This window comes from Rhamphochromis longiceps, linkage group LG12, assembly GCF_057381845.1.
Source record: "Rhamphochromis longiceps isolate RC_006_pf linkage group LG12, R_longiceps_female_GT1.1, whole genome shotgun sequence".
Classification (NCBI taxonomy): Eukaryota; Metazoa; Chordata; class Actinopteri; order Cichliformes; family Cichlidae; genus Rhamphochromis; species Rhamphochromis longiceps.
In genome coordinates this window covers 1,248,988-1,263,232 of record NC_140568.1, presented here as the reverse complement: position 1 = coordinate 1,263,232, position 14,245 = coordinate 1,248,988, and the positions used below count along the sequence as shown (strand labels likewise).

At 45.8% G+C, this 14,245-nt stretch overlaps 2 protein-coding genes across 11 annotated transcripts in view; both read right to left on the bottom strand.

Moving 5' to 3' along the window:
• apba1a (amyloid beta (A4) precursor protein-binding, family A, member 1a) overlaps window positions 1-2,891 on the bottom strand; it is a 220,984-nt gene extending 218,093 nt beyond the window's left edge. For all 3 annotated transcript variants that reach the window (XM_085424281.1, XM_085424279.1, XM_085424282.1), the window contains exon 1: window positions 2,784-2,891. The gene's annotated coding sequence lies outside the window, so the exon portion shown is untranslated. The remainder of the gene's footprint in view (window positions 1-2,783) is intronic.
• Window positions 1-14,245, bottom strand: part of ydjc (YdjC chitooligosaccharide deacetylase homolog) — a 32,323-nt gene that overhangs the window by 9,673 nt on the left and 8,405 nt on the right. For 5 of the 8 annotated variants that reach the window (XM_085424288.1, XM_085424291.1, XM_085424290.1 and 2 more), the window contains one exon: window positions 6,764-6,939. In XM_085424288.1, the coding sequence (XP_085280414.1) occupies window positions 6,764-6,939 (176 nt within the window). Of the gene's footprint in view, window positions 1-6,763; window positions 6,943-7,316; window positions 7,536-14,245 lie in introns of those variants that run through there. The other 3 variants (XM_085424287.1, XM_085424293.1, XM_085424289.1) reach the window with 2 other exon arrangements.

The window sequence follows — 14,245 nt, the reverse complement described above, 5'->3', positions numbered from 1 at the left end:
CTTTATTCAGGGACAGATTCAATTCAATTCAATTTTATTTATATAGCACCAAATCACAACAAAAGTCGCCTCAAGGCGCTTCATAGATACAGAGAAAAACCCAACAATCATATGACCCCCTATGAGCAGCACTTTGGCGACAGTGGGAAGGAAAAACTCCCTTTTAACAGGAAGAAACCTCCAGCAGAACCAGGCTCAGGGAGGGGCGGGGCCATCTGCTGTGATTGGTTGGGGTGAGAGAAGGATGGCCTCACAGTAAGCTTTATAATACTGTGGTACACAGAGGAGTTCATGGTCAACTAGCAGTGAGATACCCGGGTCCTATGGCTGCAAAACAAGCTGTAATCATCCCCCAGACTGTCCCACCAATCGCCCTTGGTCTGGAGCACCATGCAGGATCGTACCTCACAGAGTGATGATAGTCATGAAAAAGGTGGTGGATCAGTCCAAAATCATGTAGCAGGAGCTGGTTAATGATCTGACGGCAGTTCGGACCACAGTCACCAACAACACCACGGGTAACGTACTACATTATAATTGTTTGTCCCCCTGCTCAGGAAGACACATTTATAGGCTTGTCTGAAGTTTGCCACTGAACATCTAAATGATTCAGAGAAGAAACTGCTGTGGTCAGAAACTAAAATCAACTCAACCTCAGAATTGCTGAGGTTCACCTAAAGAACACTATTCCCATAGTTCCCAGTGGCCTTTTACTTTGCTCTTGTGCGATGACCTGATCACGGTGCAGCTCCACTGTTACATGTGAGATCAACTGTCATTGTCAATCAATATCCTCATCCACACAACTAATGCCCCCAGCTGAACCAGGGTGTGGTGAACCAGGATCTACGTGCAGCCTGAGTCCACCATTGCATGCCATGCATACCCCCTTGGCACCTTACTGGTACGCTGCATGTCTCACGCAGACCAGTGAGAAGTGTTACAGGGCTGGAGATACCAAACACCTGTCCCACATCCATGCACGGTCACTGTCTGTGGAAGTGTCCCTGTCCTCAACAGCCATCGGCTATTGAGGTGTAGTGTCTGTGGCCTCTGGGACCTGAGCAGAAATAGAGGGAGAAGGGTGTTGGGTCCCAGAGCCGCTTACTTGTTCCATCAGTTGTGTCCGCTCCACCGAATCTTGGCCATTACAACGGGTGGTCCAACATCAGTGTCACTGTAATGTCGAGGCTGATCAGTCGGTGGCAACAGACCAACTCCGCTGTGCCCGCCTGAGGCCCCTCCATCACTATGAGCTCTGCCAGCCAAGCCTCCCCTTTCCTGGGACCAGGTTGTAGCTTTTGGTTTGCATATTATGCAAGGCCCTTTCCATACGCCAAGCTGCAGGCAGCTGATCTCCATCATGGAGATCAGCTGTTCTGGTCAACCACACCCCTCGCCTGTAGCTGAGCCACGAGCCACACCCCACCACTTTAACTTGAGTAGGTACTGAAAAAGAGTTGTTTATTAACCAAGATAAGGATTCTGCAATCATTCCCTTTAGTTATTTAGTTCTTTGCTTTTCTACTGTACTCAAAGGACTTTACACAACTTGCCTCATCCACCCACTCAGACAAGCACTTCTATTTTTTATGTAAGTGCTTACTAAGTAAAGTGCTCTGACTGCTCAGAGTAGAAAAGTGCTATATCAGAACCAGTCCATTTACTAACCAACATTCACACACACATGCAGCAATGGATTCGTCAGAGAGCAACTTGGGGTTAGTATCTTGCTTTGGGATATTTGACATGGACACTAGAGCAGCCGGAGATCAAACCACCAACCTTCTAATTAGAAGATGACCTGACCGAGGTGCTTCCTTCTTTTAAAGACTATACCAGATTCTAAATTTGGCTCATCCTAAAGTTATCTTATTTTTCTTATTATCTTATTTTCTTTCTATATTGTCTTATTGGAATATCATTCGAACTGTAGAAGTGTAGTCGGATGATAACACACAGAGGAAAGGTTCAGAACTGAGGGGATCAAACTACCAGAAGGCAACATTGCAGACCCGGAGAACAGCTACAAGTTCCTATGAATGCCAAAGGGAAATGGGAACCACAAACAGGCCGCTAAGAAACTTGCAACCGCCAAACACCTGGAAAAGTCAGGCAAGGCCAGAGGAGTCAGCTGAACGGTAAGAACAAGATCCGGGCTATCAACACCTATATCCTGCCGCTAATCAGGTACCCCGCTGGGATGATAAGCTGGCCAAAGGAGGAGATAGAAGCCACTGACATCAAGCAAGAAGAAGAACCATTATGGAAGGACAGGCCCAGGATGACATCCAGAACTCCTACCAGTGGCTGGACAAAGCTGGACTGAAAGACAGCACAGAGGCACTAATCATGGCAGCACAAGAACAAGCTCTCAGTACAAGATCCATAGAGGCTGGGGTCTATCACACCAGGCAAGACCCCAGGTGCAGGCTGTGTAAAGATGAGACAATCCAGCACATAACAGCAGGGTGCAAGATGCTAGCAGGCAGGACATACATGGAACGCCATAACCAAGTGGCCGGCATAGTGTACAGGAACATCTGTGGGAGTACGGCCTGGAGGTCCCGAGGTCAAAATGGGAGATGCCCCCAAGGGTGGTGGAGAATGACCGAGCTAAGATCCTGTGGGACTTCCAGATACAGACGGACAAAATGGTGGTGGCTAACCAACCGGACATAGTGGTGGTAGACAAACAGAAGAAGACGGCCGTAGTGATCGATGTAGCGGTTCCGAATGACAGCAATATCAGGAAGAAGGAACACGAGAAGCTGGAGAAATACCAAGGGCTCAGAGAAGAGCTCGAGAGGATGTGGAGGGTGAAGGTAACGGTGGTCCCCGTGGTAATCGGAGCACTAGGTGCGGTGACTCCCAAGCTAGGCGAGTGGCTCCAGCAGATCCCGGGAACAACATCTAAGATCAGCGTTAATCTCGTTAAAATGACGTTAACGCCATAACCGCATTAACGGGGCAAATCTCCGTTAGCGAGTTAACACGGATCGCCCCGTGCAGGGGCTGCATGGCGCTAACACGTTAGCGTGCTTAGCTTGTTAACGGTTATGGCGTTAACGTCATTTTAACAAGATTAATGCTGACGGCACAACTTTTTAAACCTCTTGAATTAAAGATAAGATAACCTTTATTAGTCCCACACGTGGGAAATTTGTTTTGTCACAGCAGGAAGTGGACAGTGCAAAAGTTATGAGGCAAAAATTAGAATACAATAAGAATAAATACAGTACACAACTGTACAGAATAGAATAAAATAAAATACTATATACAGTAGAATAAAATAAAATAAATATACAATAAGATAAAAATAGAATACAAATACAAATACTATATACAACTGAGTAAAAATACAACGATGACAGAAAGGATTATTGCACTTAGTGTTATTGCATATGTATGGATGTGTGTGCTTGATCAGTTAAAGTCTTTATTATGGAGTCTGACAGCAGTGGGGAGGAAAGACCTGCGAAATCTCTCCGTCCCACACCGTGGGTGCCGCAGTCTCCCACTGGAGGAGCTGCTCAGTGCTGTCACAGTCTGCTGCATGGGGTGGGAGATGTTGTCCATCAGGGATGACAGCTTAGCCGCCGTTCTCCTGTCACTCACCACCTCCACTGGGTCCAGAGGGCATCCTAGAACAGAGCTGGCCCTTCGGATCACCCTGTTCAGTCTCTTCCTGTCCCCAGCAGAGATGCTGCCGCCCCAGCAGACCACACCATAAAAGATAGCAGAAGCCACAACAGAGTCATAGAAGGTCTTCAGGAGTGGGCCCTCCACTCCAAACGACCTGAGTCTCCGCAGCAGGTACAGCCTGCTCTGCCCTTTCCTGTAGAGGGCGTCTGAGTTATGAGTCCAGTCCAGTCTATTGTTCAGATGAACACCAAGGTACCTGTAGCTGTCCACAGCCTCAATGTCCATACCTTGGATGTTCAGTGGTTGCAGTGGAGAATGCTTGTGCCTGCGGAAGTCTACCACCAGTTCCTTGGTTTTACTGGCGTTGATCTGGAGGTAGTTCAGCTGGCACCAGTCCACAAAGTCTTTGGTCAGACCTCTGTACTCCTTGTCGTCCCCATCAGTGATGAGGCCGACTATTGCAGAGTCATCAGAGAACTTCTGCAGGAAGCACTGGGTGGAATTGTGGGAGAAGTCTGCAGTGTAGATGGTGAAGAGGAACGGAGCCAGAACCGTTCCCTGTGGGGCCCCCGTACTGCAGACGACCCTGTCCGACACACAGCCCTGAGTCCTCACATACTGTGGTCGGTCGGTGAGGTAGTCCAGGATCCAGGTAGTGAGGTGATGGTCCACTCCAGAGTTCACCAGCTTGTCCTTTAGAACCGAGGGAAGAATGGTGTTGAAGGCACTGGAGAAATCAAAGAACATGATTCTCACAGTGCTTCCAGCGGTCTCCAGGTGAGCGAGGGAACGATGTAGGAGGTGAATGACGGCATCATCCGCTCCAATGCCGGGCTGGTAGGCAAACTGAAGTGGGTCCAGTGATGAGCTTGTTAGGCGCCGAAGCTGAGCCAGGACCAACCGCTCCAGGGTCTTCATCAGGTGGGATGTCAGAGCCACCGGCCTGTAGCTGTTGAGGTCCTTGGGGCGTGAAGTCTTTGGCACTGGTACAACACAGGAGGTTTTCCAGAGCTGTGGGACTCTTCCCAACCTCAGGCTCAGGTTGAAGAGGTGCTCCATCACCCCACACAGTTGGTCCGCGCAGGACCTGACGACCCTCGAGCTGATGCCATCTGGACCCGCTGCCTTCTTGCCATTAATCCTCCTCAGTTCCCTCCTAACCTGGGTGGTTGAGAGAGACAGGCTGGAGCCTTGTGTTGAGTGTGTATTGGATGCTGTTGTTGGGGGTGGGGGGGAGTGAGCAGGGTGAGTAGAGGAGGTGTGAAGTGTCTGAGGTGGAACAGCAGCAGTGGGGGTGGGTGAGTCTGCAGCCGATGTTGCAGACTGTCTCATGGCTGAATCAAATCTGTTGAAGAAATGATTCAGTTCATTTGCCCACCTCACATCCCTCCCAGGCAGAGAGTTCTGCTCTTTGTGGCCCGAGATGGTTCTGAGGCCTCTCCAGACTTCACCAACGTTGTTTTGTTGAAGCTGGTTCTCCATCTTCTGCCTGTAGCTCTCCTTCCCATTCCTTATCAGTCCCCTCAGCTCTCTCTGCACCCTTTTCAACTCCTCTTTGTCTCTGGATTTGAAGGCCCTCCTCTTCTGCTTGAGGACGGTTTTAATTTCTGGGGTAATCCAAGGTTTGTTGTTGGAGAAACACCGTACAGTCCTGGTAGGTACAGTGTTATCCACACAGAAGTTTATATAGTCAGTAATGCATGTAGTAAGGCTGTCGATGTCCTCACCGTGGTCGTCACAAATCACCTCCCACACAGTCGACTCAAAACAATCCTTAAGAGCCTCCTCGCTCTCCTCTGACCATCTCTGTACTGTGCGGGTGGCTGGTGGCACCCTGCGCACTAAGGGCTCATACACAGGGACAAGGTGCACCAGGTTGTGATCAGATCTGCCCAGGGGAGGGAGAGGTGATGAACTGTATGCCTCTTCTGCATTGGCATACAGTAAGTCCAGTGTTTTATTGACTCTGGTTGGGCAGGTCACATACTGGGTGAAGGTGGGCAGTGTGGAGTCCAGTGAGGCATGATTGAAGTCCCCTGATATTATGAGAAGGGCTCTCGGTGATTGTGTTTGCAGTCTGCTGACCACAGAGTGGAGAGAGTCACAGGCTGCATCCGCGTTGGCCGAGGGGGGGACATACGCTGTTATCGCGATAACATGCGAGAACTCCCGGGGCAGGTAGTACGGACGCATGCTAACGGCTAACAGCTCAATGTCTCTGCTGCAGAGTTGCTCTTTTACAGTGATGTGCCCAGGGTTACACCATCTGTCGTTCACAAAAACTGCCAGTCCCCCTCCTTTCCTCTTACCGCTGTCTCTGGTCCTGTCCGCTCGCAGCAGCTGGAATCCCGGTAGTGTCACGCTTGTGTCCGGAGTTAGCGATGTTAGCCACGACTCCGTTAGCATCATAATGCTACATTGCCGGTACTCCCTCTGTGACCAGGTTAGCGACATGAGCTCATCCATCTTATTGGGCAAAGATCTTACGTTTCCAATAATTACAGAAGGAAGAGATGGTCGATAACGTCTCTAAAGCTGAAAGTCTTACTTCACTGTTTGCTTTGAAATTCACTGTGGTCATGTAAAGAGGAAGGAAAAAAAGTATGGCTCTAACTCTACTTTATTTATCCCTGAAACTGGGAAAATATTGTGTTACAGCACCCGAAACATTAAACACAATCCATAACAAAATAGCTTACATGTAGCCGAAGCACTAATAATATAAAAGTGGCAAAACAAAACACTTAAATAAAGCAGTAAAAATATAAATAAATATATAAAAAGCATGAGAAAAGCTAAAGAGAAAAGAGAAAAAAAAGCCCAAAAAGTTAAAATAGGTGGTAAAGAATTTCTTTATGTGTCTTTCTGGCAGCAGAGCTTAAAGAGATATATGAGAGAGAGCTGGTGCAGTGTGTAGTGCAAAGGAAAATGAAAGAAAAAAAATAATACCAGAGTTACAAAGCGAAAAGACGTGGAAAACAAAGCAAGTCTTCAGAAACTGCCAGGACTAGCAGGAAAAAGTGAAAGATTTCTGGTCTCCTAGACATTACATTATGTACTGTAAATGGTATTTTTGCAGTGTGTTAGATTTTACATATACAGTGTAAGGCTACGCTACCTTTTAGCCAGATCTGCCGCCTGTTTTGCAGCCGAGCCATTAACCAGCAACGAGACATTGGAGATGCCTCCAGCCTGGAAGCAATCCACAATCCCCTGGTTCCTCCTGGGACAGTAGCCAAAATCATCTCCTGTCACCACCAGCATCATTCTGGGCTGTGGCATTATTGCTGGTCTCTGTTGGCGACACACAGGGGACAGATTAACATTCATCATTATGGTGTCCATGGCTAATAATGACCAGGTTGTCCATTATCAGTGAACATGGACCCTGGATCCTCCGACTGTTCCACGTCACACGGTTTATTGATAAGAAAGACATTTGTGGTTTTCAACAGTGCCTTTCATTGCTGCTATAGAACATGAAAGAGCAGTACGTCAGCAAACAGAAGCACATATCTGTCAATACACCAGCCACGTTTCTAAACTAGATGATGGTCTGATTTAAGTTTCTGTGCACATTTTAAGATTGCTCTACATCGCCAGCTGGACTATTAAAAACACATAAAACTGCAAAGTTAGTCTATATTAGCCCTTTGTGGTGATATACTTGCCCGATGCAGCTGCCCGCTCATAATCAATGAAGTGCTGGGAAATCTTTGCTGAGTTACTGCGCTCTGTCTCTCGGTGCCTCTGGAGCTTCAGTTTGGGCTGCATTCTAATATGAACAGCTTCAGTCCGTGCAGGTAAGTACAGAGCATGATGAGCCAGACGAGCTGCTGCTTTTTACAGTGTAAAATTATCTGATCTACCTGGGCAAACACAGGAGCCACCTAGAAACCAAACAGTAACACCTTAACAAACATCTAAGTTGTGTTTACTATTTAGATCAGGTTTGAAAAAACACCCACAACACTCCTGTTAATCTTAGCCCCCATGTCTGTTAACCCAACTATATTCTACAGGTTCATGTTTACCATTATTCCTGAGTTACAAGCAGAGTCTGCACAGGTAGGTCATAAGTTTCTTTTTAAATGGTAACAGTAGTGTCCACAGATCTTTGGTCCAACAGAAGAAGTTGGGGGCCACAGCCTCCAAAGGGCAGTCTCATTCTGTCTTCTGGATCGTGGTACAGCCAGCAATGATCAGCAGACCTCAGAGATCTACCTGGCACATACGGATGTAGCAGCTCACTGATCATGGAGGCATCTGATCATGGAGGGGTCTCAATATGATCAGCACACTTTTAAACTGAGCCCCAAACTTTATGAGGAAGACATAATCTGTCCACTTTAAGGGGACCCAGTGATAAGCCTGACAGCAGAGTACTGAAACACTGGTAAGTGATCCAGAGAGGACCTGCTCAGGCAAATGAACTACAATAATCAAGATGTAATGAAATAAAGGTATGTATAACCACTTTGATTTCACTTTGAGACACAGTGTATTTACGTTTGTAAAAGAAAACCAACATGTTTTTCCAAACTGAAGCCTGATAAAAGGTGACGCCCAGATTTCTCACAGTGGGGAAAACTAAAGTTTAAAGATGAAGATGAAAGGGGCACAGAGTTATTCAGGATGAATGCAAGTGTGAACATGAACTAAATTAGCAGAAGCAACTAAAAAGCTCCTGTGAAAGAGAGAAAGAAACTCCCTCAAGTGCTGATCCAGACATTCAAACACAAGCTCTAAATGTCTAAGATACCATTAGATTTAAAGATGGAGCTGCCAGGGACGGAAAGACCACAGGGAAGCTTTATACATACAGTGAAAGAAGACACGCAGGGGTTGGTGTGACAGACGAATATGCTAGAGATGGGGTTAGATGATAGCAACTGATCTATGGCGTTATTTTTGTGCCACTATTCTGAACGCACGTAAAAAAAGTTTGCAGGTGCAAGTGTTGTATTTTGAGGAGAAATTTATTTTGAGCGAAGAAAAGCTAAATTTGAGTGAACAAAATTCATTCCTGCGTGCAAAAAATGTATTTCAGTGTTTGCTGTTATCCACACACACACACACACACACACACACACACACACACACACACACACACACACACACACACACACACACACACACACACACACACACACACACACACACACACACACCAGCAGCCCCTCTCGCTCAGTTTTTGCATTTCACAATGTGTCGCTCGCGCTCTCAACATTTCTGCCTTTCGACTCTTTCTCTACACCGTTATATTTGTGCCACAAAACCAGCCAATCACAGACTTGGATGCAAAAAAATCTGATTGGCTGTTTTGGTCTCCAATCAGCTCGAAATGACGAAATGCAATATCCCAGAATCCATTTGGTCCAAAGCTCAAACACGGCCAGATTCTTACTCTGGATGGCATTACCTTGGCCTCCAGTAACACTGTGAGGAACCTTGGAGTCATTTTTGACCAGGACATGTCCTTCAATGCACATATTAAACAAATATGTAAGACTGCGTTCTTCCATTTGTGCAACATCTCTAAAGTTAGAAATATCCTGTCTCAGAGTGACGCTGAAAAACTAGTTCATGCATTTATTACTTCCAGGCTGGACGACTGTAATTCATTCTTATCAGGAAGTCCTAAAAACTCCCTGAAAAGCCTTCAGCTGATCCAAAATGCTGCAGCAAGAGTCCTGACAGGGACTAGAAAGAGAGCAGATTTCTCCTGTTTTGGCTTCCTGTTAAATCCAGAATTCAAAATCCTGCTCCTCACATACAAGGTCTTAAATAATCAGGCCCCATCTTATCTTAATGACCTTGTAGTACCATATCACCCTATCAGAGCACTTCGCTCTCGCTCTGCAGGCCTACTTGTTGTTCCTAGAGTATTTAAAAGTAGAATGGGAGGCAGAGCCTTCAGTTTTCAGGCCCCTCTTCTGTGGAACCAGCTTCAGTTTGGATTCAGGAGACAGACACTATCTCTACTTTCAAGATTAGGCTTAAAACTTTCCTTTTTGCTAAAGCATATAGTTAGGGCTGGACCAGGTGACCCTGAATCCTCCCTTAGTTATGCTGCAATAGACGTAGGCTGCCGGGGATTCCCATGATGCATTGAGTTTTTCTTCTTCACTCACTATGTATTAACAGACCTCTCTGCACTGAATCATATCTGTTATTAATCTCTGTCTCTCTTCCACAGCAGGTCTTTATCCTGAATCGCAACTGAATTGAATCACAATAATCAACAGCAGCTTTACTGCTACTCAAGACTTTAACTTTAATAACAGATTTGTCACATTGGTAGACCATAATTTAATGATTGCCTTCCTGTATTATAGCAATTATATATTGTTAGCTATATTGTAGATGTTTGATTTCAGTATCTACAACTACAGTGAATACAATGGTATTTATGTTAGTCCCAGCTTGCATGATGGGGGGTTGTATTAAACCACAATGAAAGTTTTTGTCAAAGTGTTTTTTTCCAACACTTTCACATTCTAATTTTATTCTTTTTCTGTATAACACACAAATTATTTTTAAATTAATCATAAATTACATATTTATTCATTTATTTTCTTATGTTGTAAATTTGCACTGCACAGTCTCTTATTTCTTTTTTGTGTGTTATATTCTGGACTTTCGTGTGACCCTGCATGCTCCATCGGTCTGTCTTTGCTGCTGGAACACATGAATCTCCCCAATGAGGAACAACAAAGGATATTTCTGTTCTACTCTATTTCTATTTGTAAATAATATCTGAATTATTTAAAACAAAAAAAACTCCCTCAGTGGGTAAATATCATCAGCTTCCTGACACACACAGACTGATTGCTGATTTTCACAAAGTGGGAAATGGATATACGAAGTCATCACAACTTTTCCAAGCGCCAAAAACTGGAGCGAGAAGGATCATCAAGAAATTCAAAGAGAGCTGAAAGTACTGAACAAACTACTGAGAGATGGGTTTAAAGACCCCAGCAGACAGTAGTGAATGACTTCGCCAAGTTGGGAATTGTAGTCTCAAAGAAGAAAATCACAAGAACCTTAAACAGGAACAGACTGACAAACTGGGAATCTCATCAAGATGGAAGGAATCAAAATATGTCACAGAAAACCTCAAGTCAGCAGCAAAACTACGTCAAGGTCATTGCTTTGTCTTCCAACATGACAACAGCCCAAAACATATGACACTCCTGATGAAGAACTTCCTCTACAGGTCCAAAGTGAACATTACTGTCTGGGCTCCACAAAGCCCTCCTACTGAAGATCTATGGGGTGAACTGAAGAGCAAGGTCCATGCCAGAGAAGCTTGAGAGATTTACCAAAGAAGAATGGGCTGAGCTAATCATTTATTTCCATGGTAGTTAGCTGCACATACCTGATTGTCGTCTACTTCAACAACGGCAGTAAAAAAGAACCAGCTGCGCCATCGAGTATCCGCCAGACAGTCAGCCTCTGAATAGGCCAAACTTTGCTCTGTAGTGACTACTTTGTGTTGTTGTTTTTGTGTGTCGGCTGGAGAGAGTTTACAAATGAGAAGCAAAAAAGAGCCGTCTGATATTCAAAATATATTCAAAGGTGAGAACAGGCTTTTCCCTGCAGCACGGTATGTAATAAAGACTCACTAAGAGAATAGTGGCATTTACCAGAAGTACAAATACTTCATTAATGTACTTAAGTAGAAATTTCAGAATCAGTTATTTATTCTCAATAATCCCGAGTAAACCATCACCAAACTGGTTTAGATCTCTGGAATCGTCCATTTCTAAATTGCTTTGAAAGATAAACCTGTGTATTATCTTAAAAATGCTTCAAAGGACCAAGGATGAAGCTCCTGAACGGGTCCGGGACAGGCTTGCGGACCAGGTGTTCTGGCTGGGCCTGGGAGTTTGGGTTCTGGGTCATGGCTGGGGTTAGGGCTGCTCGATTATGGCAAAAATGATAATCACGATTATTTTCACTGAAATTGAGATCACGATTATTTGACGATATTTATTTAACCCTTTAAGACCTACTATAGAACCAAGTCCACCAGAGCTTATATTATTTTTTTTACATGCTGTAGTGCCATTTGTGGGAGCATTTCAAGTTGCTATACATCAATACAACTGTTATAGCCCATATTTTAATAATATGTATGCATTAAGTCCATAGTAATTACATAAATTGCAAAAAAGTGCAATAAACTACAAAAAAAATTGAAAATCGCTTTTGTTTTGTTTACATATATTTCTACTTGGAGAAATTTAAGAGGCTTATCCCTCAAAACTTTAAATACAATAAAGTTGCAAAAAATAGTTTACAACAACAGGAAATTTATTTTGAGTGTCTTCATAGTTTTATTTTGGAGATACAGCAATTTTTATATACTGCAGGAAAAACAAAAAACAATCCTATGATGCAAATTTGCAAAGAAAACAGCAGGTGCATCATTTCACTGTGGGAAGTGTTACGAACAGCTGATAGGAACGGCAAAGCCTGTTTCTGGAATATTATGTTTTTGTTCCTGCAAGCGCTTTTTATGCAGTTTTTGCAAAGCTATATGTGGAAGGAAACCGTGACCGAGGACAAGCTGATGGCATCAGATGTAAGTACAACTCCTCCGGTTTCATATGCAAAACAAATTATTGCGCTAGCTTACACGGTTCAGGTTCTACAGGGATTTAAAAATAGTTACACAAAACGGAGCGTGCTGCTCTGACCGGCTTTAAAGGGTTAACAATGACTTTAAAAAATAATATAACATAGTGTGCAACACCACTGAAGTTTTTTTTTTTAAACTCTCTTTTCAACCAACGGCAGTCACTCTCCAAATAACTTCTGCTTAGCTTTCCGAGCTTCCCTCGGGTCCTCTTAATCAGCGGTCTCCAACCTTTTTTGCGCCACGGACCGGTTTATGCCCGACAATATTTTCACGGACCGGCCTTTAAGGTGTCGCGGATAAATGAGGGAGGGGCTAATAATCGGCTCAGTCATTTTTAATGATCGTTGAAAGCCCAGATCGTAATCGTGATTAAAATTCGATTAATTGAGCAGCCCTAGCTGGGGTGTCACCAGGGTTGTGGGTTGGTGCATGCAGGCCCCCGTGCATGGGGGTTTGGCCCTGGCAGACTTCAGCAAATCAGTGGAAGTGGGGGCCTCTTTAGCTAACGGGTAGGTTGGGACCATCTTTTGCAGGTGGTCTCTGCTCTTCGGGAGTCCACTCTGTGGGTGGGGGGGTCTAGCAGAGGTGGAGGATGGGTGAACCTGGGTGTCCATTGACTGAATGTTGGGGTGGGTGTAGTTTTTCCCCTGTAGTGGAGTCGGGTGGGCCACCCCGAGCTCTCTGGGGCTCAGTGGTGCTACTGCCCCAGTGTGGATGGGCCTGGGCCCCCCTGCCCTTGGTGGATTTGGGGAATGGGGGTGCCCATGGGGGTCAGCGGGGGAACTGGCTTCAGGTAGGAGGTATTCCTCCTCTGTCCCCTCCTGGCTGCCTGAGCCTCAAATTTATTCCACACCACAGACACTCGCATTACGTACACGGTCATGACAAATGCATATAGGGCCTTGTGGGTGAGTACACTGAACTGTGTCCAGAGGATGGTCTGTTTATTCAGCCTCACCTCTCGTGCCAGTGCCCACTTCTCAATTTTAAATCGCACTTAGACACTGAGGGTTCTTGGGAGGGAGCTGTCCCCACAGAAGCTTGTTGGTGCCATGCCCCTCTGCCGTTTTAAATAAGCTTTAAAACAGCATGCAAAAACATCACAAATGAGTGGGCGGAGTGAGGTATCAGGTCTTCTCACACCCCTGTTCCCTGTTCTCCATCTGGGGCAGCGGACAAGGAGGAATAGCTGGCCATCTGGTCAAGATGGTGGGCTTCCCTGCTGCTGCGGGACCGGGACGGTTTGCTTGTCTCCACCCCGGGGTACAGGGGACCATGGTGGACACCAGAGGTGAAGGGAGCCACCAGGTGGAAGAAGGAGTCCTATTGGGCTTTTTAGCCTGTGGGACTTTGGAGGCAGCTGATAGGTACCGACAGGCCAAGTGGAACGCAGCTCGGGCAGTGGGTGAAGCAAAACCTCGGGTGCGGGGGGAGTTTGGAGAGGCCATGGAAAAAGACTTTCGGATTGCCTTGAAGAGATTCTGGCAAACCGTCAGACGACTCAGGAGGGGAGAGCGGTGCTCTACCTGCACTGTGTATAGTGCGGGTGGAGCACTGCTGACTTTGACTGAGAACACTGTCAGGCGGTGGAAGGAATAAACAAAATACTCCTTAATCCCACTGTCTTCCATGACAAAAGCAAAGTCCGGGGACGGCTCGTCTATCCCCGGGGGTGAGGTCACTGAGGCAGTTAAGGAACTGCTTGGTGGTAGGCCCCCTGGGGTGGAAGAGGTTTACCCAGAGTTCCTGAAGGCTCTGGATGTTGTAGGGCTGTGTGGTTGACACGCCTCTACAATGTTGTTTGATCAGTGATGGTACCTCTAGATTGGCAGACCGCGGGGGGTGGTTTCCATCTTTAATAAGGGGGACTGGAGGGTGTGTTCCAACTATAGGAGGATCACACTCCTCAGCCTCCCTGGAAATGCCAGGGAGCTGGAAAGGAGAGTCCATCCG